Source organism: Equus caballus, chromosome 11, assembly GCF_041296265.1.
Source record: "Equus caballus isolate H_3958 breed thoroughbred chromosome 11, TB-T2T, whole genome shotgun sequence".
NCBI classification, from domain to species: domain Eukaryota; kingdom Metazoa; phylum Chordata; class Mammalia; order Perissodactyla; family Equidae; genus Equus; species Equus caballus.
In genome coordinates, this window is record NC_091694.1 from 15,436,041 (window position 1) to 15,463,713 (window position 27,673).

General features: G+C 51.7%; 3 protein-coding genes across 10 annotated transcripts in view; 2 read left to right on the forward strand and 1 right to left on the reverse strand.

Moving 5' to 3' along the window:
* The first annotated feature begins 1,282 nt into the window (after positions 1 to 1,282).
* Positions 1,283 to 18,470, forward strand: ICAM2 (intercellular adhesion molecule 2). Of its 4 annotated transcripts, none has more exons than XM_070227048.1 (6): positions 1,283 to 1,672; positions 11,729 to 11,833; positions 13,645 to 13,911; positions 15,100 to 15,417; positions 16,083 to 16,205; positions 18,062 to 18,470. In XM_070227048.1, the coding sequence occupies exons 2-6, from the start codon at positions 11,773 to 11,775 to the stop codon at positions 18,088 to 18,090; spliced, it is 798 nt and encodes a 265-aa protein (XP_070083149.1). In that variant the 5' UTR covers positions 1,283 to 1,672; positions 11,729 to 11,772; the 3' UTR covers positions 18,091 to 18,470. The 4 variants fall into 4 exon arrangements, with proteins under 4 accessions (XP_070083149.1, XP_070083151.1, XP_023507985.1 ...); XM_070227050.1 differs by lacking the exon at positions 18,062 to 18,470 and adding an exon at positions 15,968 to 15,994 and having other exon boundaries at positions 16,083 to 16,372; XM_023652217.2 differs by lacking the exon at positions 16,083 to 16,205.
* Positions 14,737 to 25,927, reverse strand: PRR29 (proline rich 29). Of its 3 annotated transcripts, none has more exons than XM_070227051.1 (10): positions 25,784 to 25,927; positions 23,968 to 24,096; positions 20,579 to 20,659; positions 20,021 to 20,127; positions 19,381 to 19,465; positions 19,010 to 19,085; positions 18,731 to 18,837; positions 17,656 to 17,882; positions 17,466 to 17,536; positions 14,737 to 17,285 (listed from the first exon to the last, which is right to left on the reverse strand). In XM_070227051.1, exons 5-10 carry the CDS (start codon positions 19,438 to 19,440, stop codon positions 17,257 to 17,259), a joined length of 570 nt encoding a protein of 189 aa, XP_070083152.1. In that variant the 5' UTR covers positions 19,441 to 19,465; positions 20,021 to 20,127; positions 20,579 to 20,659; positions 23,968 to 24,096; positions 25,784 to 25,927; the 3' UTR covers positions 14,737 to 17,256. The 3 variants fall into 3 exon arrangements, with proteins under 3 accessions (XP_070083152.1, XP_023507987.1, XP_070083153.1); XM_023652219.2 differs by having other exon boundaries at positions 20,579 to 20,732; positions 25,784 to 25,920; XM_070227052.1 differs by having other exon boundaries at positions 20,579 to 20,662; positions 25,784 to 25,917.
* The window catches only part of SCN4A (sodium voltage-gated channel alpha subunit 4), a 45,115-nt gene continuing 42,821 nt past the window's right edge, over positions 25,380 to 27,673 (forward strand). Inside the window, exon 1 of one of the 3 annotated variants that reach the window (XM_070225644.1) lies at positions 25,380 to 25,500. The gene's annotated coding sequence lies outside the window, so the exon portion shown is untranslated. 3 annotated transcript variants of the gene reach the window in all.

Sequence of the window (27,673 nt, forward strand, 5' to 3'; positions counted from 1 at the left end):
ATGCTGTCAAAACTTTAAAGTCACATGAGCCCCTCAAAGCCCTGATGCCTGCCCCCGCCACATTCTACACTGGCTTTGTTTTGCCAGCAGTGTGACCAGAAGATCCCCAAAAGAGCTACTTCTGTGAAGAAACTGAGGCACAAAAGTACGAAGAGAGATTGTTCCAGAGCCCAGCAGAGCCTCAGCATTTGGTCCTATGGGTCCTATTGGTCCCTGACATGATCTAATTTGTGACTTTGCTAAACCGGGAGTTTAAATGGTATGTGCTGTGGGGCTGGCCTGTGGGAGCAAGATCCCTTGCTTGTGGGTGAGCCTGGCTGGCCACCCAGCACCCACATCCGCAGCCAGCTTTGACCTTTCTGCCTATTGGCACAAAGCTGATAGGGTAGTTTTTTTAAATTGCTAGGTCGGGTGGCAGATGTGAAAAGATCTGAGAAAGTGACGGTTCTTAGTCACAAACCATTTTTCTTGTGGCAGGGCATGTCAAATACATGGAAAACCCAGCTGTTTGATGTGGACTAGCCTTCTGCAAGGGGACAACAGGTGGCTCATCCTGGAACTGTCTCATTCATTGAGGACCCCCAGTAGTGCAGAAACCACACATCAAAAGAGAGAGGAGAGGAGAATGGTATAGTGATGCCTCAAAAAATTGAGTAGAACTACCATCTGATCCAGCAACACCACTTCTGGATATATACCTCAAAGAGCTGAAAGCGAGGATTTGAAGACATATGTGTACACCCATGTTCATAACGGTATTATTTACAACAGACAAAAGATGGAAGCAACCCAAGAGTCCACCAACAGATGAATGGGTAAACAACATGTAGTACGTACACACAGTGGAATGTTCTTCAGCTCTAAGAAGGAAGGAAATTCCGACACGTGCCACAACGTGGATGGACCTTGAGGACATCATGCTAAGTGAAATAAGCCAGTCACAAAAAGACAAGTACTGTACGATCCCACTTATATGAGGTCCCTGCATAGTCAGATTCATAGAATGTAGAACAGTGGCTGCCAGGGCATGGGGGAGGAGGGAACGGGGAGTTAGCGTCTAATGGGGACAGAGTTTCAGTTTGGGAAGATGAAAAGGTTCTGGAGAGGGATGGGGGTGACGGTTGCACAACAATGTGAACATACTGAATGCCACAGAACTGTACCCTAAAAATGGTTAAAATGGTAAATTTCTATGTGCATAGTTTACCACAATTTAAGAAAGAGGGAGGGGCTGGCCCCGTGGCGGAGTGGTTAAGTTCGCGCACTCCGCTGCAGGCAGCCCAGTGTTCCATTGGTTTGAATCCTGGGCGCGGACATGGCACTGCTCATCAAACCACGCTGAGGTAGCGTCCCACATGCCACAACTAGAAGGACCCACAACGAAGAATGTACAACTATGTACAGGGGGGCTTTGGGGAGAAAAAGGAAAAAAATAAAATCTTTAAAAAAAAAAAGAAAGAAAGAAGTGGACTGCAAGTGAGATTAGCTTGACACAGGAAGCATGTGACTCCTGTGTGGGGCACAAGAGGCCAGCGTCTAACATTCACAGAACTGCTGACAGCCACAGCACAAGTGCCAGTACAGCCCATCCAGCAGTCACCTTTCCGGGTGGATGCACAGGACCTCAGGCAGCCCCACGTCCCTACCAGTCACTCCGCTTCCCAGACAACAGGTAAGGTCATGCTTCTCACCTCCTTCTGAGCAGCGTGGGAAGGGTTTAGGATGGAGAGTCGAGGCTTGAGTTCTAGTCCCTTCTCCTCTAGGGCCTCAGTTTCCCCTGGTAAGCACAGGGCTGGAGATCCCCAGGATTCCTTCTGGTTGGATGGATGTTCCCCGCTCCACGAAGCTCCTGCCTGCTGCCCGGGAGTCCACAGGGCTTGCTTTTGTGGTTGTTTCCTGGTTTTGTCCTCCCTCTGGGTGACCAATTTAGAAGCATGGGGCTGCCTTCTGGTCCCCTGTGGGTATGACCTGAGCTGGCTTAGTGGGCCAGAGCTGTGGCGTAGGGGGAGGAACGGTCCCCTTCCTCTCCAGATGGCATCTGGGGTTCACGGTGAAATGCCACCTTCCTCAGGTAGAGGGGGACTCTCCTAACCAGTGGCTCAACTTCCCGTGGAGCCTCTTCTTTCTGGACATGTCGGAATGTCTCTTTTCCCTTTGTATTCTTGTTGTAAAATCCTTAACACAAGGATGGAATGTCACTAAATCTCGCATCTCACCTCCCACCCCGAGGCACCCACCCTCCCAAATTTTGTGTTTATTCTTCTCTTGATCGTTTTTTTTTAGGGCTTTGTCACATATGCATGCCTATTTATTTGTATTTTATGAAACAGTTATACAACACTTACAGTGTGCTAGGCACTGTTTTAAATACTTAAGAATATTTCCTCGGGGCTGGCCCCGTAGCCAAGTGGGTAAGTTTGCATGCTCCACTTCGGTGGCGGCCCAGGGTTTCACCGCTTTGGATCCTGGGCACAAACATGGCACCACTCATCAAGCCATGATGAGGTGTCCCACGTGCCACAACTAGAAGGACCTACAACTAGAATATACAACTATGTACTGGGGGACTTTGGGGAGAAGAAAAAAAAAAGATTAGCAACAGATGTTAACTCAGGTACCAATCTTTAAAAAAAAATATGTGTATATATTAACTCGTTTAATTTGTTTAATCCACACAGCCACCCTGTGGAGAAGGCACTATTATTAATCTCATTTTACAGAAGAGGAAATGAGGCACAGAGAGATTAAGTGACTTGCTCAATGTCACACAGTAAGAGTAAGCACAGGACATGTCTCCTGGTTCTTAGTGCAAAAATTTCTTCAGGGCATATCTGTAAGAATAGAATTGTGAGTTGTAGGGTATAAGAATGTTCAGTTTTACAAGATAATGCCAAATTATTTCCCAGAGAACCAATATACACTCTCACCAGCAAGTCTAAGGGTTCCTATTGACCTACAACCTCTCCAACAATTGGTCTTGTCAGATTTTTAACTTTTGCAGTCTAGCAGATATAAAATGGTATCCCATTGCAGTTTTAATTTTAATTTCCCTGGCTATGATTGAGTTAAAGCATTTTTTCATTTTTTTAGACTTGACTTTTCTTTGAAATGTTTATATGTATTTTTAATGTAATCGAAATTATCAATTCTTTGTTTTATGTTGTTGATAGTGAGATCTTGCTTAGGAAATCCTTCTCTGCCCCAAGGATGTAAAAATACTCTCGTATATTTTCTTATAAAAGTTTTAAAGTGTTCCTTCACATGCAAATCCCCAGTCCAGATGGAATTGATTTCTACCTTTGGTGTGAGGTAGGGATATATTTCCCCCCTTTTCTCTCTATGGTTAACCAGTTGATCCAGCACCATTTATCTGATAGACTCTTCTTTCACCCAGTGCTCTAGAGTGCCACCTTTGTCATGTGTCAAAGTTTCATACAAGTTATTTCTGGGCTCTTAATTCTGTCCCATTGGTTAATCTGCCTACATCTATACTAACACCATATTTTATAGTAAGTATTGGGGCAGGCCCAGTGGCACAGTGGTTAAGTTCGCATGTTCTGCTTTGACGGCCTGGGGTTTGCAGGTTCAGATCCCAGGTTCAGACATGGCACTGCTCGGCAAGCCATGCTGTGGCAGGTGTCCCACATATAAAGTAGAGGAAGATGGGCATGGATGTTAGCTCAGGGCCAGTCTTCCTCAGCAAAAAGGGGAGGATTGGTGGCAGGTGTTAGCTCAGGGCTAATCTTCCTGAAAAAAAAAAAAGTGCATTTATAGTATTGAGATCTCATCCAGCAAATCCCCTCACCCTGTTATTCTTCAGGGTTGTCTTAGTCCTTTTGTTCTTCTGTATAAATTTTAGAATCATCTTTCAATTTCCATGCAAACCCTATTGAGGTTAATTGGACTTGCAGTGAGTCTGTATGTCAGTAAGGGGAGAATTGACATCTTTATAATACTGAATCTCCTATCTGTGAATACGGCCTTTCTCTCCATTTGCTTAGATTGTATTTAATGTCTTTCAATAAAGCTTTACAAGTTTCTTACTATAAGTCTTGTATATGTTTTGCTAGATTTCTTTCTTTTTTTTTGCTATTATAAATGGTGTGTTTTTTAAATTACATTTTTGTGTGTTACTGATGGGCACAAAAACAACTTAATTTTAGATATTGATCTTATACCCAGCTGCCTTGCTAAAATCTCTTATTATTTTGAATCACTTGTTGGATCATTCTTTTGGATTTTCTACTTGGGAAATCACATCATACGAAAATGCTGATGGTTTTTCTCTTTTCCCATTCTGAGGTGCTTTCTTTTCACTTTTTTTCCTCGTCTTACTGCTCTGTCCAGGACCTGTGGTAACATGTTAAGTAGAAGCAGAGATAGCGAGCATCTTTATCTGGTTCCTGATTTTAAAGGAAAAGATTTACTTAGTTACTAAGATTTACTCGTGAAAAATAATATATATGTAAGCTTTTTGTAAGTTCTTTTTATTGAGTCAAGGAAGTTTCCTTTAATTTGCTAAGAACTTTTATCAGGAAAGGATGTTCAATGTCACCAATTTTCTTTCTTTTTTTTTTTTTTGGATCTGTTGAGATGATCATATGTTTTTTGTTCTTAAATCTGTTAAAAGTTTTTAGTTTGGGCTCCTTCAAGAGCCGAGCCTGGAACAAAGACTTAGGTTCAGAAAGGTTATTCAAGAGGCAATTCCAGGAAGCGTGGAGTGAAGGAGCAGGCAGACTGGAACGGGGAAGGAGGAAAAGCCAAGTGAAGGTGCGTGACTGATGTCGCAGCTGTAGGCAAAGGGAGCCAATTCTTTGGGGACCCCTGGCAAGACTACAAGATGCCCCCAGAATCACCCACTGAAAAGAAGGAGGCTGGAGCCCACATCCACCAGCTCCTGTCCCCTCACTGGCTGAGAGCTGCATCTTAGGGAACTTGGGTCTCCCACGCTTCTGGGAAACACCAGCAGGCAGATAAGTGGCTCCTAAAGCTTGAAGAAGACCCTGAGACAAAAAGCAAAAAGGAACGTGGTCTAAGCTTAGGGTGGGACACTGGCAGCATAAGGTGAGTCTATCCAGAGGGCCCGAGTGATGTGACGTAGAGCAGTAAAGTCTACTGTTACCAAAGCGACGAATGGCGTCTGTAGGTTTTTCTTCTCTTGTTACACCATCTTTGCGCACCTGAGATGAGCCCACCTTGGATGTGATGTCTTGGATTTTTTATACACTGCTGGATTTGGTTTGCTCGTATTTTTCTTCTAATTGTTGCAAGTGTATTCATGAGGGAGACTGGCCTTTTCTTTCTCATCCTGTAATTGTCTCATTTTGGTACTAAGGTTACGCTGGCCCCATAGAAAGCGTTAGAGAATGTTCCTGATTTTTCCTTTCTCAGGGAGAGGGGAGGCCGTGGGGGGGCATCAACGACATGTTAGTTTCCTTTTCCTTCCTCCTTCTCTTAGTAATCTGAAATCAGGTTCTGCTGAGAAAAGGTGGCAGTGCGTGTCCCCAGAAATCCAAGAGCAAGGGAGAGGAGAGGGAAGAAAGAAGGAGAACTTCCTGCAAGTGTCTCTCAAACTCTCTTTGGAAAACCCCTCCCTTTCTGCTTTCCATCAGGAGTGTTAAAATCCATGTGTCTGTTTTCTCAGTCCAACGCCTTCAGCCTACACCTGACAGGCACGCAGACACACAGTGTGTCCTTTAAGCTGGTCCAGAAGCTAAACCGACTCAGAACTGAGCTTTGTGTGCAGGACAGCAGGTAGCCGGGGCCCCAGAGGGAATCAGGAGCCAAGTCGTGCCCGTTTGTTAGTCACGTCGAATCTTGTGGTTTCCCAGGGAGTCAGCCTGCATCACATTAAAAATGGGAGGATTTCTAGAGCTAATAGGCCCCATCACTCTTCCTCTTCCCCTGGCAGTGCCATTGTGACTGATTCATGGATACAAGGCATTGTCTTCGCATTAAATCCAGAGATTAGACAGAAATAGATAAGAAAGATAAAATAAATCTATCCGACAATCTCTGTCTTTTAACTGTAGTTAAATTTTTCATCTTTATTGTGATTATTACTAAACGTGGACTTTTTCATACCATCTTTTAAAAATTTTACATTTGTCCCACTTTTTCTCTGCTTTTGTCCTCACTTAATTTTTTTGATTCATTGAAGGTTGTTTTTATACAATTTTAACCCTCTCTAGTGGTTTAGAACTTATACACTCCCTGTGCTGGTTTTTCTCGCAATTGTACCATGCTTGTATAACTTAAGGTGTCCCCTCCCTCCTAAACAACACAGAGTTTAGAATGCTTTAACGGTGCTCCTCTTGTATACATGATTGCCCAGTATTTTAGTTTTGAACTTTTTAAAACTTCTCAAATTAAATATTATAAATATTCTTATTGCAGACAATGGTGGTTGGTGGTACATACTCATTTGCCACTTTATTTTCTCGCTCTTCCTTCTTACATAGAAAACTGCCCCGCAATCACTTTTCCTTCTTCCTGATCCACGTCTTTAAAAGTTCCCTTAGTGTATGTATCTTGGGGATAAACTCTCTCAGTCCCCAACAAACAAAAATACTTCCTTTCATTATACCTTCTCTACTGAAAGCATACATTCTACTTCCCTTGAATACAGAGCTCTTTTTCTTATTAATTTCCAGTAGCTTTAATTACATATGTTAATTAGAACTTTTAACCCTTAACAGACCCTAGTAAAAACTAAAAACTAAGCAATTATGAACTGCCTTTTATATCAGCATTCTAAACACTTTTCATAATTTCTAGAAACATGCCACACTGTACAGTAGCAGACCCAAAGACGTTTAGCCTCTCTGCAATAAGAAGGCAAAAGTAAATAACTCAGATATGCTTAGCAATAATGTTTCAGTGTTCTACCCAATCCAAAATGACCCAGATACTCAGATTTTTATCGCTTAACTTAGCAAAACTCTAAAGTTTTAAGGCACCAAAAAGAATTTGGAAGCTGTTTTTCTCCCAAGTATACAGACCATGAAAGTTATTTGACCCACTTTTATCTATTTAAACCATTTGTTTCCTACAATTATGTTCAGATTACCCATGAAAACCTCATGAGGTATTAGACAAAACTGATCATTTAAAGCTATTATTTTGCTGATGAATTTCTAACAGACAACATGAACTTATTTGACTAGTAAACCCAGGCTGCATATCTGCATCATATTCAAATACCAACAACTCTTGAGGACATGCCTTTTCAATCAAACCAACAACTTAAACTTTCATTAACCAAAAATTAACCTATATCATGTTAACTTGAAAGACATTTGGGTTAAAGCTTTTTATAAGCACTTATTTTAAGTCAATGGAATAGAGCTCTTTAGAAATTGCACCATCCAGAGGTAAAGTATCACACATTTGTAACATATGCAGACACACACAGACAGACAGACATATAGAACAAAGATTTTCCTTAGATTTCTGAGTTAGGTGTTGTCATAGTAGATCGCAATGGAAAAACTTATTTTCTCAGGTTTTTTTTTCCTCTTTCTCTCTCTCTTTTTTTCTTTTGGCCTTAGCAATCTGGCTTGGGATCCCCCTTTGTTAAGCAATTGCAGTCACAGCATGAAGCCATCCGGAGTCCGGAGGAGAGGCTGCCCATTCGGGAACTGATCGGGCTGTTTTAGAAGCTCGATTTCCCACTTCTCTTTTAATTTTGTTTTGTCATAAAGTCCAAACAACTTCTAAGGACAGTGTAATGGGTCAGAAAGTGTGCTGCTTGTGAGTGTTACTCCCTATAGAAAGGTCATAAACACTCTCTTACGTGCCTCGGTTTTTCCCTCTGGCACTCTAAAACCACCATGGGGGCTCGGAGCGTCGGGTGACCAGCCTTTATGTGTGCATCCCCAGACGAGCCTGTAATTAATTACCATGAATGAAAGTGGAGTTCCCTATGGGACCGCTGCACATCGCGAGGATTGATCCTCTGACACTCCTGCTGAGGTCCTTAGTCACCTAAGGACGCCTTTTGGTAAAGGCCAGGAGGAGCTAATGTCCCTTTTCTTTGGAACTGAACACATTCAGTCTCTCATTTCTCTATCAAGCAGTTTGTTCAGACTTTATAAACACAATTCTTTCCAATTTAAAGCCAAATTAAAAACATCAGTCTTCCCCATTCACTTCCAAGTTCCTCCAGGCTCCTCTGGCCTAGGAACTTCCCTCTAGGCTCCTCTGGCCTAGCAAATTCCTCCTAGGTTCCTCTTACCTAGGGTATGTACCATTACCCCTTAAGACACCTAGTCTTAAGACCTTAACCAGCTCATATAAACTCTTGAACCATCAACTTAAAGTAAGGAGGTCTGGGTTTCAGGAGAACTCACCAGGGTCACCTGAAGAATGCAGTGATCCGGGGGGCTCAATGGACCCTTATTGGTACCGAATGCCAGTTCAGTGTAGATTCTAGTTGGTCTCCGGTGGGTTTCTCTGAAATCCTGCCACGACTACACCAAGAAATGTTGATGGAAATAATCCATAACCAATCTATAAATGAAAATTTGGGAGAGTTTATTCTGAGCTAAAATCTGAGGACCATGGCCTGGGGCCTTTCTTCCCAAAGGAAGAAAGGGCACAGAAGAAGTGAGGTTATATACCCCCAAAGAGGATGCTTTACATATGATTGAAATGTCCCTTTTACATTAGTCGCGAGAGTACTCTGTCAGCACAGCGATTGATGGACACAGCAGGGAGGTCTGCTGTCTTGGTGAACACAGCAGGGTGGCAGGTCTGTTGTCTCAAGCTGGATGGTCACAGGTGAGCTGGGTGGTCAAAGGTGAGTGCAGCAATCAGTTCCTAGCCTAAGGAAAGATGCTTATCCTTAAGGAAATGTCAACGTGGGGGGAAGATGCACCTTTATCTTAAGGCCATTTGTTCTTGCCATAGGAAATGTTTTAAAGCAGATATGCAATGTGTGCTCAACGGCCAGTCAGGCCCTTTTGGAAAAACAAAGTCAGGCTGAATTAGGTTTACACCAAATGGCTTCCTCATATACTCCAATGTATCCTATTGCTTGCCATTTCTATTTGTCAAAGGCCAGACCCTTCTGCTGATGTCCAGCCTGGAAAGCTCTTTCATTTCTACAACACAGAATCATCTCCAGCCACACAACCCAGTCCACCCCACCTCACCCCCCAGCCAGCAAGTTACCTGTGACAATTCTTGATCACCTTCCCTCCGCCACTGAGTTGGTTTTCTTTGTATCAGCTTCTTCACTTGCAGGGGCACCAGCACAGACAACACTGGGTCATGGACGCCTGCTCTTAGGACCAGAAAGGGAAGGGCTTGTTCCTATACACTTCAGTTCAGAAATTCCCAGGAAAAACACTGCCTGGGCTTAAATCTGAGTGCCTGTCCTTGGGGAATAAGGGACCATGGTTGGCCCCGGTTGTGCTTTCAGCCCAGCTCTTTGGCCTGGGGGTCAGCAGAGACATCAGCAGATGGAAAAAGATATGCTGGGTGGACCCAAAAGAAAGGCCCTCATCCAAGCTTGTTTGGGTTGTAAACCAAGACAAACTCTTTCTTTCATTCACTGATCCATCCGTCCAATCCACTGACTGAACAGTTACTAAGCACCTACTATGTGCCAGGCAGTGTCATATCTGAGATGGATATAGTGGTGCATGAGATCTGGCTTCTGCCCTCCCGGGTGGACAGGCCAGTGGGGACAGAGGGGAGATTGATGTGTAAGCTATCAGAATGCAGTCCACATGTCTAACAAGGCCATGTTCATGGTCAAGGAGGGCCTGTCCATGGGGGATGGGAGAGAGATCAAAGGAGGTGGTGGTGGGCGGGAGCTGGCAGGTTCAGGGCAGGACCTGTGGGCCCAAAAACTTCACTTGGACACCGGCCCCCACCGGATGGAGTCAGGCTGGCCCAGCTGCGTATGCAGCTAGGATTCACAGGCACTGTCCCTTCCAGAAGCTGTTTGGAGCTCTCTGGGCATGAGCCACCGCACCTTCCCGTAGCGCCTCATGGCAAGGAAGACCTCAGCAGTTTCCTCTGGCCTTCGGCTCTCTTGCATTCCCTGCTGAGGGTCCCCTGGGGATCAAGCCCCTAAGCATCCTTCTGTTGCCTCGGCTCTGTGAGCTTTGGCAGTCACCAGGGCTGCCTCTCGTGCATAGTGACTTCACTGTCTCCTAAATATGTGACCCTGGGTATGTCACTTACTTGCTCTGTGCCTCAGCTTCCTCATCCGTAAGATGGGGACAGTAACAGCCCCTCCCTCATAGACTTGGGGGATTAGTTAACATTTGTAGAGCGTATGACAGTGCCTGACCTGTGATCAGTAATTGTTTACTATTGTATCATTGTTATTATTTTGTTGTTATTATCATTATTCTGACCCAGTGGAGACCTCAGAGTTTCCGCCACAGCAGCGCCCCGCTGTCTCAGCCCCTGGGGACTCCTCCTTGGCCTCTAGCTTGGGCTGGGGGAATGTTTCCTGCAGCCCCACGTGGGATCAGATGCCTGGGCTGGGGCTACAGCTCCACGCTTTTCTCCATCTTCTCTCTGCATCTTTCTGAAGTCCAGCGGTGCTGTCCAGGGACTTCCCTGGGTCCAGACTGACAATGGCAGTGCATGACGACTGCACACAGTGGTAACAACCTTTGGCTTCTGCAGCCAAAGAGAAGGGCATGGCCTTTCCCTGCCCTCCCAACCCAGGAGCAGAGTCTGACCTGAGCCCTGAAAACCCTGGGACATCCCTTTAGAAAGGCCCCAAATGGGGTGCCCCTGAGAAGGTAAGGAGACCTGCTCCTCTCCTGCCCCTCCCAGGCCCTGCTGGTCCAGGGGCTCCGAGGAACAGCTGGGGCATTAGAAGCCTGGATGTGTTGTGATCAGAAGCCTCCTGGAAGGTTCCCCTGACCATCAGAACCCGCATCTCCCCTGCTCTCTGCTTCTGGGGATTCCCTCAACAGGTGACAGAGCCTCCCTAGAAGCACATTGCAACTCCTCAGGCCCTAGCACCCCCAGACCAAGGCTCTCTGCCTGGGGAACAGGAGGACACACTGTAATCCAGGCCCAGGAAATGGAGGCTGGGGGTTTGGATTACTGCCAGACTGACCCCCATTCCCTCTGTCTGTGCCTGGGCACACTTGTGGGAGTATTTCCCTCAAGTTGTCCCTGTATCAGCTGAGTCAGGGACAGATTGAGGAGAAAGCTGAGCAGGTGATAAGGTTTAAATAGACTCGTGCTGGGCAGTTACTGGAGCATCTCCAACTCCTGCCCAGGTTTCCTTAGAAAAGCCCAGCTCTCTACCCGCTTTGCTACGGTGGCCTTGTGTCTGGGGCCGGTCCTGATTTAGGACATTCTCCTCCCAGAGCGGACGCCAACAGTGTGTCCTGTGTGATTTGGGACTCCCCAGATCTAGGGCTGGTAGGCATCCCTGTCCTCTCTGCACACACAGCGCAGCGGGACACTCTGTGTGGGCTCTTCACTCACACACAGGCACAGCCATCAGCTGCTGCCCCTGCACAGGAGCAGGCCCAGAGTACAAGGTTATGCTCCTGCTTATCAGTGGCTTCCCAGCTTCCTGAATCTGATTTTTGAAGGCCTGGAGTCTTAGAGCTGGCCTTCCACGTAGCTCTCCAAAGACCACTCAGATAATAAGAGGAAATGTGGTCATCAGCTCCCAGAAGGTTGGGCGTTCCAGGCTGCACAAGGAACCAGTCCATCATTCCCTGACCCGTCTGTGTCTCTCCAGACGGCCCTCAGCTGTTCCCTGTGAGCCCGTGGATATCACTCAAGATGTCCCCTTGTGGTTGCTGGGGCCTGCCGGTGGTCCTCCTCGCCCTGCTCTGCTGCCCAGGTGAGCTGGTGCCTGGGCTTCCTGGCTTGGCTCATGCCAGCCCAGAGGGTGGGCCGCCTGCTCCCCTGCCTTCAGGCCCCGGGAGGTTCCTAGTCCCAAAGTCTCTGAGGATTTGAATACAGCAGCTGACCACCACGGGTACAGGATGCTGTGCCAGCCTGGCTTCCCCATGACCCTGGGGAAGTGGGTGAGCTCCTGACCTTTTGGACACAGGATTGAACAGGCCCCACAGCTTCATGGCATGTGGATGTGGCAGGTCATGGAGGCTGAGTGGTGGGCTGGGTGGGGGCCTCAGGAGGTGAAGGGATGCTGGGGTTCAGGGGAAAGCGAGGGCATGCCTCAGCTGTCTTCAGATGTGGCTAGGGGACAGCAGGGAGCGGCAGAGAGCATCACATTCTGACCGTGGTTAAAGCAAAAACGAAACCCCTTCCAGTGGGTCCAGGGGACAGTGAAGGAAAATGCTGCCCTGTGCTGAGCACTCTGGTTTGGACGACCTGCCAGGTGCTTTTCAAGCACTGTCTCACTGAACCTTCATGACAACCCTGTGGCAAAGGGGTTACTAGCCCATATGACAGACGAAGAAACTGAGGCTCAGAGAGAGAAAAGCCCAAGGTCACACAGCTGGTACATGGCAAACTCAGGATTCAGTCCAGCTCTGTCCACCTGGAAAGCCCCTCTCTCGATGCTTCATTATATGCCACTAACTGAGGGCTGAGTGGGGCCCAGGACATAGGGTGGGCCCAGCTGCTTGAGACGGAGACCTTCCTGGTCATTGCTGAGTGGGAGGTGAGCACAGAGGGCTCAATCTTTATGCATCAAATACTTCCTGAATGTGTCACACACAGGGCATTATGCTAAGCCCAAAGCGAAACATGCAGAACCAGGGCCCTGCCTTCGAGAACCTTCAAAATGACTAAGGGAGAGTCAGCATGAGTGTGAATCATTGCAAGGTGGTCCCATTACCTTCCTGACCCCTCCTCCCTGCCCCTCTCGCCTTCCTCCTCGCTGAGCTCCGCTGTCCTGATCTTGTGAGTCCTCAAGCACACCAAGCACACTCCTGAGCCAGGGCCGTTGTGCTGGTGGTCCCCTGTCCCTGGAACACTCCCCCCAGATATCTGTAGGGCTCACCCCCACCTCCCTCATCTCTCTGCTCAGATGTCGTTGTCTCAGTGAGGCCTGTGCTGACCACACTATTTATAGCGGCCATCCCACCTGCTCCCTATTTTCTTTCCCAGGCACTCACAACCGTCCGAAAGGCTGGCCATTTTGCCTGTTTTTATTGTCAGTCTCCTTCACTAGGATGTGAGCTCTGCAAGGGCAGGGTTTGGTCTGTTTTGGTCACTGCTATATCTGCAGAGCCAGGGACAGTGCCTGGCACACGACAGCTGTTCAAAGAGTATATGCAGAAGAAAGGAAAGGAAGAAGGGAAGGGTTGACCATAGGGGCACAGGGGCTCTGAGGACACAGTCCACCTCCATCTCAGAGAGGCATTCATGGAGGAGGGGACATTTGGGCTGGGCCTTGAAGGTCGAATAGGATCCCTCTCCGTGGAGATGGAAGATGTGCATGAGGAAGACCAAAGTGGAGGTGATGGGCTAGAGGAAAAACAACCAGAGGCAGGGAGACAGCTGGGGAGCAATCTCCTTTGTCGATTCGTGAGGCAGTAAGCCCTGAACAAGGGGAGAGGAGCAGAGGGTCATCCCTGGCCTTTCTTCCTAGGCCCCTGCCCCTTGATCAGACTGCCAGTGGCGGGCAGCTCCACTGGGCGGGGCAGCGGGGATCTCTGCTGCCCAGTGTTTCTGGTCTTCCAGGGTCTTGTGAGACGGCGTTTGAGGTATACGTGCAGTCAGAGGTGCTGACGGTGGAATCCGGAATGACCTGGAAGGTCAACTGCAGTACCAACTGCACCGAGCCTGAGATGGGTGGCCTGGAGACCAGCCTAACCAAGAATCTGCTGGATGAACAAGCTCAGTGGAAGCAGTTCTTGGTCTCCAATGTCTCCCAAGACATTGACTTGCATTGCTACTTCATCTGCTCCGGGGAACAGCAGTTAAAGACTCTGAACATCGGCACGTCCTGTGAGTGCTGCACGGCGGGGCCCTGCTTTCCCAGGGCAGAGCCTACGTCTACTGAATGGTTACTGCCCCTAGCCACTGTCCTCACGGCCTCCACCTCCTTGGTAACAAGGAGCAGGACCCAGGCCACGGGCTCAGAATCTGCTCACACCCTTCCCTGGCCTCCTGGAGGCCCCTGGCAACCCCAGCTTTGAGTCTTGCTCAGAGGAGGACAATCCAAGAAAGGCTTATAGAAATTGAAAAAGTCAGTTCCCACACACTGCTCACAGTCTCCTCCAGCTCGGTAGCAGCCTGTCCCCGGAACATCCCACATCCCAGGACAAGTAGCGGGGACACCATCAGGAGGGTGGCACGCTCTCCAGTAGCCCCTTTGCCTCATGGACAGAAGGCTGAGGCGTCACTCAGTGCTTTTATCTTCCCCGGAGGGCTCTTGGCAAATGTGGGAGCATCACACACACACACACCTGCCCACCAGCCTTGGAGACTTTCCTTTGGCAGGGATTCTCTCAACATCTCGGCACCAAGGGTATCACTCGAGTCCTCCTGATTACCGACATCAGCGGATCAAATGAACAGAAAGACATCCGAAATCCACCAGATTATCCTGGGGTGACGGGGGCAGGGTATCCTATTTCGGAAGAGAATCCAGGGTACCACTGAGGGTCCTGTTTAATAGATAAGGGATTGAGGTGACTATGAACCTGATCCTGGAGAACCTCGGCAGGTGTGACTCCAGCCCCCACCTCTTAAGTGAGGAACTTCACAGTTCCTGGCCCAGTTCCAATGAGCACTCCCTTCTTTGTCCCTCTCAACATAATTATCCAACCATTTAATTTTTGAAATTTGTATTTAATTGCTGGAGAGGAAGGGGACAGATCCAAACTTTTTTTTCTAGCTGGCTGTACAGTTTCTGGACCTTCTCTTTGTAGACTTACAACCACTTCCGTTCTTGTCCATTCCGGAAACCATCATGTCCATAAAACTGTCACCCAACACCTCCTTCACTCTACACTGCTTCCTTCTTCCTCTCTGTACACTCTAGAGCAGGCCAGGCCCCAGCCCACTTCCTCCCCAACAAGTCCAGCCAGGGACCTGAGCACACTGTGGTGACAGGGAATGGGCCTGGCCAGGTGGGGCCTGCTGGAACTGCACCCCCATCCTGACCAGACCTCCCTCCTTTCTTCCCTGCAGACCTTCTGGAGCAGGTGCTGCTGAAGCTGCAGCCCACTCGGGTGGCTGTGGGCACATGGTTCACCATCGAGTGTAGGGTGCCCGCTGTGGAAGCCTTTGAGAGCCTAACCCTCATCTTGCTCCGTGGTAAAGAGACTCTGCACAGAAAAACCTTCGAGAAGACACCAGGCCCCCAAGAGGCCGTAGCCACGTACCAGAGGCTAGCTCACAGGAACGACAGCCACCACAACTTCTCCTGCAGAGCCGAACTGTCCCTGCATTCTCACAGCAGGGAGGTGATTTTCCGTATCTCAGAGCCCCGGATGCTTGACGTCTACGGTGAGCGGGAGCCCCCAGGACAGAATGGGGAAGGACAGGAATCTCACTGTTCGCCCCTTGGGGGAAGAAAAGACCTTTGCCCCACTCTCTGCCAGCTCAGGGGGTAGGCACCTAGGGACCCCACAATTAATCCTAAGGGTTTCTCTTGCTCCCTCTCTTCCCTGAAGCTGTCTGCAAGTTCCCAGCTTGGACTTGGCCATTAGTGACCTGTGTGACCTTGATCAAGTCAACTCTTTTCTCTGGCCTTGGCCCCTCCCTACAAGGAGAAGTTTGGCCTGACTGACCCCTAAGGTCCCCTGACTGTTTACGACTCTGGAAGGCCAACGAGCTCCCTGTCTTCAGGGAGTTTGGGAGAAGCTCACTCAGCTCTGCCTAGGAAGATACTTGGCCTGGACCATGCCACTGTCCGGGCTGTGGTGTCCAGCAACCATATGCTGGTGCCAGGGGGATATCTGCCCTCACAGTCTCACAGAGGCCCGGCTGGTGGCCTGGACCCCTCCCACCTTTCCCCTAGATAATACCCCATTTGACACTCATCTCTGCAACACAGGGTGACTGCAGGATGGACGAGGGGCAGGTAGGTGATGGGTGGACCTCTCCTCCCTCTTGGGCCCTGGCACCTGGGACCAGAGGACTTCTAAGACCATGGTCTCCTCCCTCCCCAGAGCCCATGCAGGACAACCAGATGGTCATCATCATCACGGTCGTGTCGGTGCTGCTGTTCTTGTTTGTGACGTCCATTCTGCTGTGCTTTGTCCTCGGCCAGCACTGGCGCCAGAATCGGAGGGGTAATTATGGAGTGCAGCCCCAGACTTGAAGGGGCCTGGGATGGGCCACTGGAACTCAGCGTGGCTCCTCAGGGTTGTGGTCCAGCCCTGGCTGAAGGACTGTGACAAGCAGCAGAGGACTTTGGAGACAGTTCTTTTTCTAGTCTAAATACAAAACTTGGACTTAACCCTGTGCCTCACTGTCTCCACCTCACTGTCTCCTCCTGGGATAACACTCAGCAGCTGGGAAGGGGACCCACCGGGCCTGGACTTCTCTCCCCAAATGTCTCCTCAGCCTCCCTCAGCTCTCTCCTTCACAGGGGCCTTCCAGAGCCCTGGCCAGCCCAGGCCTCGGGGCACCCCCATGCTGACCAGCCCAGGTACCAGACCCACCCTCATCAGGCTGAGTGACTAATTCCTTCTGAGGGAGTGGAGGAGACACACCCTGGCCCTCTGGCGGGGCACAGAGACAGACGCTCTGTTCCCACGTGGCCCCTCAGGACTTCAGGCCACTCCTGTCGGAGTAGGACATGGCTCTGACCTCTCCTTTCTGCCAACAGAGCCAGGGTGGGGATGCCTTGAGAACTGGCTCGGCTCCAGGACCCTCCCAGCCAGGCCTCTCCTCCATCACTCTGGGCCTTCAGAGATCTGTGGACAGCAAAAGCAGGCCTCCCCTCTCAGCTCCTGCCCCATTATTAGGCCAAATTGAGCCCCCGCTGCCCTGGTCGTCCCAGAGAGAGGGATGAGCAGAGGTCAAGGAGGCTCTGGTTCCCAGGCCTCCCCCTAGCCTGAACAGGAAACAGTAGGGCAGAGCTGGGCCTTCCCATAGCTTCTGGGCCCTGGAAACTGCCCTAAAGAGCTCTTACTCCAAAGCAGAGATTAGGCCGGTTCAAGGTCTCAGAAGAGGGGACTGAGTCACCCGGAAGGAGAGGCTTGGTTGGAGTTGAAGGGGAGAAACGCTGCCAGGAATGGGTGCAGAGTCAGCAGTCACTAGAGGGGCACTTGGGGGCTCCAGGGCCATTTTTCAGCCTTGCAGTGAAGCTGGTGCGGGTCCCAGGGCCAGCATCTGTCCTCATGGTAGGCTCTCGGCATCATAGTAGTCTGGGGAGACAGCACCCTCATCTTGACTCCCTCCTGCCTCAGTGGACCCCAAGGAGGGACAGCAAAGGGGACAGGCCAGTTGCCTACTGCAGTGACAATAGAAGCCCCCTCTGTTCCCCACAGGGAATCTGGCCCTCCTGGCTTCCTGACCCACCCTAGGCCCACCCACCCTGCCCCTACCTGAATCTGGGAGTACATCCGCACCCACAGTCCCTGTGGCACTGGGGGGTGGGGGTGGGGGCACGAGTCTCCTGAGACGGAGAAGAGAAAAGAAAGACCCCCATCAGAAGTGGCGTCTGAGGTTTCACCCACAAATGTCTCCAACCCACCCCCAGCCCCTGGCCAACGCCCAGACCCCCGCCTCACTTACGTCCCCCTTTTCCTGGAGGCAGGAGGGTGGTGCTCAATCTTGGCCGTGTCCTGCAAGTGGGACTGATGTGGGGGAGGGAAAAGGAAAGAGCCCGGCCAGGGTAGCAGGGGGCCCAGAAGGGGCCTCGGGCAGGGCAGGTAGTGGTGGTGGAACACCACAGGCCCTTCCTCCTGGACTCGCATCTCCTCCTCCTCCTCATACTCCTCCTGGTGGCCTTCCAGGTAGACCTGGGGATTGTGTAAAAGGGGGAGGGGAGATGATGATGCAGGCTCAGGCTCTCCCTACCCCCCACTCCTCTGGTCCTGAGTTATTTCTCCAGATACACGTCGTGAAATGGCTTCTGTGGACTGAGCAGTAATGACATGCAAGCAAGACACTTTGGAGACATTGCTTCCTTATTTTGCAGGTGGGGAAACTGAGGCTCAAAGAGGTTGAGCAACTTGTCCAAGATCACCCAGCTAATAAGTGGCCAAACAGAGACTGGAAGAATCCAGGTGTGACTCCAGAGCTGGGGTGGGAGTCCAGAAGCCGCCCTTGGCCTCTCTCCCAGCCCCTGGACCCACCACCGTCCCATCAGTGAGGGGGCACTCATCCCCGGGGCCACCTGGGTGTTAGGGGCAGCAGCAGCTCCTGCCAGCCTGGATGGTGGACACACCCCCCACCTCCTCCAAGCATCAAAATCCTACCTGGCTTTCAACGCTGATTCTAAGGCCACCTGCTCCTCCTAAGAGGCTTTCCACACCTCCCAACCAGGTGTGTACTCACGTTTTGTACCTCTCCGTGTGCCAGACACAGCCAAAGCCACTTTGTATTCAGAGTCTTTCATTTATTCATTCACTTGTTTAACAAATATTAATTGAGCTCCTAATAAGTATCAGGCCCCTTGCAGACCCAGGGTACAGTGGTGCCTCCCCAGACCCAGCCAATAGGTATGGGCTGGCATCCCGCTTCTCTGGCTCCTCTGTCACCTGGTCCTTTTTCTCAAAGGGGAGACCCCAGACAGATCCCCACCCCTAGACCTGCAGGTGGGCGGCCCTGGTGGCCCACCCCTACCTCCCCACCCCAGGACACACACCTGCGGGTGGGGCAAGGCGGGCCCGGGGTTGAGCGCCGCTGCCACCAGACGACTCAGCAGCAGCTGGTGCATCTGCGCGTTCTGCAGCATCATCAGCTCCAGCAGGTCTAGGGAGCGGGGGTTTAGCAGGCCCGCGCCGGGTCTCCCCTGCCCTCTGCCCCGACCCCAGGGCCTTTTCGCGGATGCTCACACCCAGGGGTGCGGGAGGGCTGCAGCGCGGACGCCCAGAGAATGTGCGGGGCGGAGCGGGGCACAGAGAGGTTGAGCCCCAACTCTCACCTTCCTTCACACGGCCCGGCTGCGGAGGCGGAGGTGGGACGGCCCATGGGACGGGCTGCAGGACGGTCACCCAGGGCTGGGGGAGGGGAGACTCAGCTGGATAGGCGGGGAAGGGATGAGGGGGGTGCGACCCACCGCCACCCCCCGCAAGTTGCCTCCCTAACCCCGCAGGGGCCGCGTTCTCCCCTCCACGCCCCCATGGCTTCCCCTCTCCGTGTCAGGTCTCTTCCTCTCCGGCCAGTGTAGCTCTCCTCACCCCCCACCACTCCCTCCAGGGTCCGGCCCCTCCAGGAACGGCTCCCTAACTCCACCAACCCCCAACCCCAGGCCTCCTCGATAAAGGCCGGCTCCTCTCCCGGCTCAGCCCTCACCGTAGGGGCTGCACCCTGTGGTGGGGGACGACTCCAGCTCCCTCCAGGCCCCGAGGCCATGGCCGGATATGTAGGTCTGGGTTACCTAGGCGACAACAGCGACGCCAAAGTCTCCTCCCACGCATGCGCAGATCTCGCCCCGGCTCCAGTCCAGGGTGCCGCTGGCCTTGGCCCTTCTGCTCTCTTTTCTCTGCCTCCGGGGAAACGGGGTCCCCGAGGGCACCCCCCTTCCCCAGGAGACCCCTCCAATCCTCCTGCACCAGGGCTCCCTGGACATCGCGTTTTATTCCTCGCTGTACCTCTCACCCTTCTGCATCCCTAGTCCCGGACCTGGTGGGCCTCTGTTTGTTGAGTGAATGAGTGAGGAGCTGGGCCCAACTCAGACACTTGATTTTCAGGTCCCAGAGCCCAGCTGACTAGGATGAGGAGTTAAGCAGGAATAGAGAATTCGTAGGAGCAGGCTTGGGGGCAAGGGGCACATGAGTGCAAAGGGCAGAGGATCTGCTCCCTGTCACTCTGAATCAGAGGGGCGTCCTGCAGGCTGAGTGGTTTTTGGAGACCAAGGAAGGAAACACCAACCAAGTTCACAGACAAGGCTGGGCCCAGGCCAGAAACAGGTGGCTGGCGCCTTGACTCCCACCTTGTAGCTGTTTGTAGCTCGCTGGTTCCAGCCAAGGTGAGCTGCTGCTTCGCAGGGGTGGAGAACCCTGGGGAGTTCAGCACCAGAGCCTCCAATTGTCCCTCATCCTGGAAAAATAACCAAAGCAGACATTCTTTTGACAGGAAGTTATCAAGATCTTCTTTTCTTAAGAACAGGTGAGGAGAGAGATCTATTTCGGCACCTGGGACCTTCCTAAGATAGGCTCTGAGCAGCAGTCAAGGGAAATCTGGACAGGAAACTGGAATTAGCACCCCCTGAGTTGCCCTTCCCCCACCCTCCACTTCCGTGCAGCTTCCCTTCCCAGCAGTCCTGTTGTCCAGAACCAGAAAGACTAGAGCCTTGTGCCCTAGTCCCTGTCTCCTGGGGAGGGGCCCGTGCATTGGCTGTCCCTGTGGGTCTTATGGCTTCAGCAGCCATCCACAAGCTGAGATCAGGCGCTGTGATCACAAGCCCCCAGTGAGTGGGAAGGACGCAGAGGCGCATCTTTCTGTCTCCCCCTCATTCCAGGGAGAAAGAGAAAACAACCCCTGTGCTCACCATCAGCAAACCTTGACCAGGGAGGTGTCTGCGTGTGCAAGGCGCCCTTCTGAACACTGGAGACACAATAGTGTATCCTCACTTCTTCCAGCAGTGTTGGGAAGAGAAATCGTACCCAGGAAAAGAGAGCAAAAATACGAGACTGTCCAAAGTTCTGTATGGGTGAAATATACAGGAAGGGGTCATGAAAAAGAGAGGACTCACTGAGGGATGGCCTTCTGAGAGAGGAGGAGGCCCTTGGGATGGGGCCATGCAGCGTGGGAGGGAGAAGGCCTGAGCAAAGGCACAGATGCAGGACTGGGCAGGGCCTGTAAGGATCCAGTGTCTGGATGTGGTGGAGGAGCGAGGCAGAGAGAAGTTCTGGTGGCCTACTTGAAGAACAAGTTATGGAACTTAGGCTTTGCCATGTGGGTAATGGAGAGCTCTTGGTGGGTTTCGAGCAGGAGAGAAATAAGGGGCGATGTGTGCACAGCCACATTTTAGGAAGATTCATCTTGTTCCTCACATCTTTGTTTATGTCAACCAGAATTAGAACAAATGTCTGATAGAGCTGTATCCTCTCAAGGGAATACTATTCAGCCATTGACAGTTTTGGTATAGCTATATCTACTGATGTGGAATGAGGCCCAAGAGAGTTGAGCAAAACAATCAGTAAGCATAGTAAGTTTTTATTTTTGTTTTAAAAATCATATGTATATATTGCTATATACATGCATATATTGCTATATATATATGTGTGTGTGTGTGTGGAGAGAGAGGAAGGAAGAGAGAGGGAGGGAGGGAGGGAGGGAGACAGACAGAGAGACAGAGACAGATACAGAGAAAGGGAGGGAGGGAGACAGAGAGGCAATTATAGAGAAGCTGTCAGGGACCGCCTACCCACCCCCCAGCCTCCCTCGGGGTTCTCCTGCAGTTGGTTCCTGCCCTGACCTACAGTCTCTCCACCTGGAGATATTTTCTGGCCACAGGTGAGGCAGGCCAAAAGTCACCCCAGGAGCAACCATGAAGCATTAAGGGACAGGAGTTGATGGTAAACTCCCCAGTCTCCTGGCTTCAGTGGAACAACTCTGAGCGGTCTTCCCCACAGACTCTCAGCATCCCTGTGGCCTTGTGCCTTAGTTGTCCCAGTGACAGCCCGCTCATGAACACACACTTTATTGGCTGTGCTCCTTTCCCTGTCACTTCTCCACTCCCTCACTGTGCTTCCTGGGATCTCCTTCCAGACAAACTACTTGTTCCCAAATCCTTGTCTCAGGCTCTGTTTTCAGGGGAATCCAAACTAAGACACCAGCCTCCCACTTTTTCCACATTTGCCCCAGCCTGCTGAAAACTCCTAGAAAAAGCTATTCTAACAGCTCTGTGATAAATTTGTGTTCAGTGAAGTGAAATACCAAAATAGACATAGAAGAAAGTTCATCTGAGAGTATAATGGTTAATGGATTAAACGGAGGCAAAGCTGGAGGCAGAGAGGCCAGCAAGGAGGCCGCCACCTTCAACCCTCTAAAGGAAGCCCAGAGCAGGCTGGAGGTGGCTGTGGAAAACAGGCAGAAGGAGGTGACCATTTCAAAACCTCAGATATAAGATTGCTGGTGAAGCCTAAATGAAACTTGGATTTTGGAAGACGGGGCTGAGGTAAAAACTATCCAACATCTGGTATTCAGAGTTCTTTGTCAAAGGAAACAGGAGCATTTGCCATGTGGAGAAAGGAAGAGCCACATGCTTATCTGTCAGAGCTATTTTTCTACAGAAGGTCTAACATCAGTCCGGCAGTGGGGGAGGTGACTTTCTGGGTACTTGCCTCCTATTATTTTCTTTGAGGCATTGAACACCCCACATATTTCCTTTTTATTTTTTTCTCAATGGGGACTCTGGTTTGCATCTTTGATTTTTTGCATTTGTTTTTTAGCGGCCCAAGACAATATGTACCAAAAGTCTTCCCTGTTACCTTGGTAAATCTATTTCTGGAAATAAGCTAGACATGGAAAAAGACCTCTTGTCAAATGTATTCATCACAGTGTTATTTTTAAGAGTTGAAAATTGGACATTATCCAATGTCCAACCACAGGGGCCTCGTTATGTAAATGAAGGCAATGCACTCAAAAGAATAGTGTACGGTCATTAAAAACCACAGAACTGGAAAAATGAGCCCCCACCCCCACCTCCTCACATAGAAATAGAGAGAAAAGGAAACTTTCTAAGAATTCACGTGGAAATTCAGTGCTTCCTTTTGGTACAGATGAGAAATCACGCAGAGAGAAGACCCAGCAACGGGCCCTTCTCTTGGGCCCGGAGGTGCAAATTGGAAGGAGCTAGAATGTGAGGATTGGAGGAAAGGAGCTAAATACAGCTTTGCAGAATTACATGACTAGCTGGATATGTGGGGAGAAGGAGCCTTGAAAACACAGCAGAGAAGAAATTCCATTTTTCTCCTTACAGCTCTGACTACTGAGTTACATATCTGGCTTTTGGACAAACCACTGTGGCCAAGAGGACTGGCCAGACCTGGGTAACATGTCCATCTCGGTGGCTGGGGCAGAGTGGCTGTCCTGTAATCAGCAGCCCCACCAGAATCACATATTTGGAGTAGGGCAGGAGCAGTTCCCCAAAGGAAGGAGGAATATTGTTATCAAGAGCGGGAGGCATTGATTCCCTTTGGGCTGTGGGAAAAGGTCATATTTAACATACAGCTTTTGTTTTTCAATCAGCCCCATCCCTAATCCAAATGGCACCTTGCACAAATTAGAAAAATTAGCCCCTTCCTCTAGACATTTTGCCACTAACTGCTAGAAAATTGTCCTCTTAAATACACTAACCTATAATGCCTACAAATGTGATTGGTGCCCAGAATTGTGCGGTGTACAACCTACAACTGAATGCAGCAGCCCTGCCACTTTAGACGTTGTGATTCCCTTCAATTACTTCAATCTCTCATCAAAGAAAGTCTTACCCCATAGAGCTTTGGGCAGTGGCAAGGCAGAGGCCAAAAGGACAGAGCATAAATGGGAATGACAACCGCCTCCCACCACCTCTCCTCCAGTGCCACAGACAGGGAGCAATGCACTGTCGAGGGAACAGTGACCAGGACTTCCAGACAGTGGCTGGCAGCAAAGCAAACTGGAGCCGCAGCAGGTCCAGGAGGGCTGAGAGAGACCCCAAGGAGCAGCTTCAGGGAGACAACTTGGGAAGGATCTGAAACAAAATGCTGGCTTTTCCTCTGAAAGCTAGAAGCAGCAGATCTTTGCAGAGAAGAGGCAGGGCGGGCAGACACCAGATTACATTAACAGTAAAACTACATGGAAACCTTTTGTCAGAAAGGTTAGTGAGCAAGCAGGATGGAGAACCAGGCACAGAGAACAGCGCTGGCTCACACGTAGGCCTAGAAGACACACCTGTGAGGGTGTGGGGTGACTCAGTGCGGCCGAGATGTGGGAAGTCCAGGCATGGCAGGGACGTCTCAGACGACAGGCCTGGCTCCCAAGGAGGGGTTCCACAGAGCTGAGGCCAGATCCACAGAGTCTCTGGGAGGAGAGGCGCCAGCATGACCACCACCTGGACTGAGGGTCACCACTCCCCAGGCCTCCCTGTGCCCCTCTTAAAGGCCACTCTCTGCTGGGCTCTGCTCAGGCAGAACTCTGGCTTCCAGAAGAGACGGTGGCAGGGATGTTGGGAGACTGGGAGGAGCAATGCAGGGAGCTTTGAGGAACAGTTACTCTGACTCACCCAGGGATTCTCCTGTCTGCCTGGGGCAGGCGCTGGTGGGCCGGCTGTGAGACAGGTCATTCACAACAGCGCCACTAGGGGTCACCACAGCCCCAGTGGGAAAAGGGGGAGTGGGGGCTGAGGGAACTTCATTAGTCCCTCTACCACATCCCCTCCCCAAGCTGAGAGACAGATGTCTAGCTAGTTGGGTGGGGAGGGGGAGTAGCGGTGGAGAAATGACCCTTGAGACTGCTGTGTGGTCCAACTAAACAGCTGTGTGTGTGTGTGTATGTGTTTGGGTGATTGTGATATGCGGGTGTGGGTATACAGATAGGCATACACTTGATAAAAATCTGGTGACCATATACGCATGTATAGGTGGCCCTGTGTACATGTGAATGGGAGCATGTACATGGGTGCAGACAACTACAAGGATATAAGTAACCAGCGTGGAAATGCACAAATGCATAGCCTGACTGTGGTGTGGGGGTGTGTACACACAGAAGTACCCTTGATAAAAGTCTAGTGTCTGCGTTGTGTGGCATTTGTGTTCATCTGGGCAGGAGAGTACATATGGGTATATTTGTATAAAAATACGTATATATGAACAAGCCTGATGTGAGTGTGGGAGCGTGTCTGTATGTGTGAGCAGTACATGTGTGTGAACGGGTATAACACGCAGTGGAAGTGTTTGTGTAGATATATGAGGGTGATTTGCATGTATGGCTGAGTGTGTGTGAGGGCAGCATTTGTTGGGGCGGCACATACATGAGTGTGTACCACAGTGTGTGTGAGTGTGAGCCAGTGCCGACTGTGGGAGTCCTTCTGGGAAGGAGTGTGAAAGGAGACTCCAGTGTGAGAAGCAGCCTGTGTAAGTTTGTCAAGGGAGGGAGAGGAACTGCGTGTGTGGGCTCACACGTGTGCCCCAGCGTGCGTGAATGTGTGGGCATGGGCGAGTGTGTCACACTCGGTGGCTCCCGGTCAGTGGGCCCCCAGCCCGGCGGTGCCAGGCTGAGTCCAGAGCACACCCGGTGAGGGAAGTGGCCGAGGCTCCCACCTGAAGATTGGCCCAGTCCTCAGGTTTCACTCATGACCCTGTGACATCAGCGGCAGCAGCTGTCCCCGCCGGCCCGGCCCCCCGGCCAAGTCCCCCAGAGTCGCAGCCGCAGCCGCGGTGGGCACGGCGCTCCGGCTCGGCACAAGCACTCCGCTCCCGTCCAGCAGTGAGTACTGCGCCCCTCGGCACCCGCCGGCCGCCCCGAGGGCAGTCCACCCCGAGGGGCAGGGCACCCTGGCCCCAAGCCCAGCCTGGCTCCGAGGAAGTCACCACTTTGCTCTGGGCACCGCTTGTCCTCCTGCCCACATTGGGCCCTGCCCGGCGGCTGCCCCTGCCGAAGCTCCTTGAGCCTTGACCCTCTGTCCCCAAACTTGCCTTTCTCTGCCCTGTCATCTGCTCTCTGTACCCTTGCCTGGCTGGCTGTCCCTGCCCTCAGCAAGGGTCCTCACCCTGGTCACAAATGGCCCGGTGGCTAAGGCTCAGCTCTGGACGGGCACAGGGTGACCCAAGGGACAGGCGCTGGGCTGAGTTCTTCAGGAGAGGAGGCGGAGGAGTCAGAAGAGTGGCTCTGCTCGGCCTGTGTGCCGTGGCCCAGAAGGCAGGCGTGGGGGAGGAGAGCGGGAGGCCGGGTGGGGGTGGCGGCGGCTCCTTTGCTCGGCTGAAATAGGAGTCTGCGAGATGCCAGCAGAGGACACGTCTCCGGCTGCGCCGCCCGCCTGGGCTCTGCCCACTGTCCTTGCCTCTCCTCGTGCTTGGGGCACAGTTGGGCTCCTTGCCTGGAGAAGTCGACAAGGAGAGGGGCCCAAGGAGTGGCCCTTCGTAGCGCAGGGGGCACTGAGGACGGCTAGCCAGAAAGCCTGGTGTGGGGAAAGGACGTCGGGCCACAACACTGAAGGGACTCTGGGGCACTCAGAAGGAGAGTCAGGGCCAGGGAGGGTGTTGGGGGGCGGGGGATGCCAGGGCAGAGCGCAGTCCCCCTCCCCCCTGCCTGCTGGTGTAGCTGGGCACCCAGGACTCTGGGGAGTGGGGGGGGGGGGGGGGGGGGCCGCGGCCGGGGGAGCAGGCGGAATGGTCTGAGCAGAGATGGCGGAAGGTCAAAGAGGTGCGTGGCTCTGATGGGTGGTGTGGTGTGAGGGTTGTTACTGACCAGAGGAGGGGCATTTGTCCAAAAGATTGGAAAGTCCCGGTCTAGAGGGCCTGGAGGGTGGGGTGGGGGCTGCTTGAGGCTTTCCAAGAATGCACTGGTGTGGGAGGGCGGGCCTGAGCCCCTTCCCACTCCAGCCAGTGGAGCGCTGCGTCTCGCTGCCCCTCCCCGCTGCTCGCCCTGTCACAGGAAGGGGCCAGGTCGTGATGAGGGCTCTGGCGCCCCACTGTGGGGACGCGGGAGCTGGCCCTCCAGGTGGAGACTAGACATGTTCCCCTCCCACCCACGCCACCTGCAGCGAGGCTTGCGCAGGAATAAATCACCCTAGAGACCAAAGGAGCCTTGAAGTCCATTTAATTCAGCTCCTAGCAACGAGCCAGCTTGCCGAGAGTAGCTAGAGACAAGTTTGGGGCCAGTCTGGCTTGTCTGGAGAGGGGAAGGGGCTGATAGAGAGGAGATGTGGAGCCAGGGGCAGACGTGATTGTCACTCATCTGTGACCAAGGCTGTGACTGCCAGGCAGGGCCCTAAGCAAAGTTAAGGAGACCCCAGGGGTGGCAGTGGTTGGACACAGGTGTGCGGGGCAGGGGTTGGGGGCAGAGAGGGCTGGTTCTCCTACTACCCTCCAGATTCTTCTGGAGTCATCCCCAGTACCCTGCCTGTGTCTGGCGGCCTCACTCTGTGCGGCAGTGGCGTGGACAGTGGTGGTCATCGCACTCGTATTTGGAGCCACATCACCTGTGTGGGACAATGCAGGGACCCAGACAGAACCCAAGGGCCCACCCCATCTCCATCCCAGCCACCTCTCAAGGGATTGGCTGGGACTTTACTGGGTTAGGGGAAGGTAATTAAGGATCCTTCCTAGGTGGCCCCATCCCAGCTTGGCCTTGGTTGTCATTTCTGATTGGGAACCTGCATGGGGTGGGGGCTCGGGACTCAGTGTCACCTTCCCAGCTCTAGGCTGAGTGTCAAGTGTCACTCACTGTGACCTGAGTGTCAAGGCCTGCCCAGTTGGCTTCACCACCATACATTCTGTGCCCCGACCCCGGGCCCAGGCCAAGGGGAAGCCCTGAGTTTGATGCTAAAGGCATAGAACTCCTGACCAGATGTCGGGGATGGTCCTGACAAGATCCCTGCCTTTGGGGGCAACTCTAGACAGAACAGAGAAAAGTGGCAGGAGGGGGTAGGAGTGACACC

What these genes read in the sequence shown, in the direction of transcription:
- PRR29 (XM_070227051.1), bottom strand. Translation starts at nt 19,440, where the DNA reads ATGGCCTCGGGGCCTGGAGGGAGCTGGAGTCGTCCCCCACCACAGGGT. An exon ending in GCCTCCAGGAAAAGGGGGAC is followed by an intron (nt 17,537 to 17,655) that starts GTAAGTGAGGCG and finishes TCTCCGTCTCAG; the next exon opens with GAGACTCGTGCCCCCACCCC. An exon ending in GGATGTACTCCCAGATTCAG is followed by an intron (nt 17,286 to 17,465) that starts GTAGGGGCAGGG and finishes CTGTCTCCCCAG; the next exon opens with ACTACTATGATGCCGAGAGC.
- ICAM2 (XM_070227048.1), top strand. Translation starts at nt 11,773, where the DNA reads ATGTCCCCTTGTGGTTGCTGGGGCCTGCCGGTGGTCCTCCTCGCCCTG. An exon ending in TCTGAACATCGGCACGTCCT is followed by an intron (nt 13,912 to 15,099) that starts GTGAGTGCTGCA and finishes TCTTCCCTGCAG; the next exon opens with ACCTTCTGGAGCAGGTGCTG. An exon ending in CTGGCGCCAGAATCGGAGGG is followed by an intron (nt 16,206 to 18,061) that starts GTAATTATGGAG and finishes CTTATTTTGCAG; the next exon opens with GTGGGGAAACTGAGGCTCAA.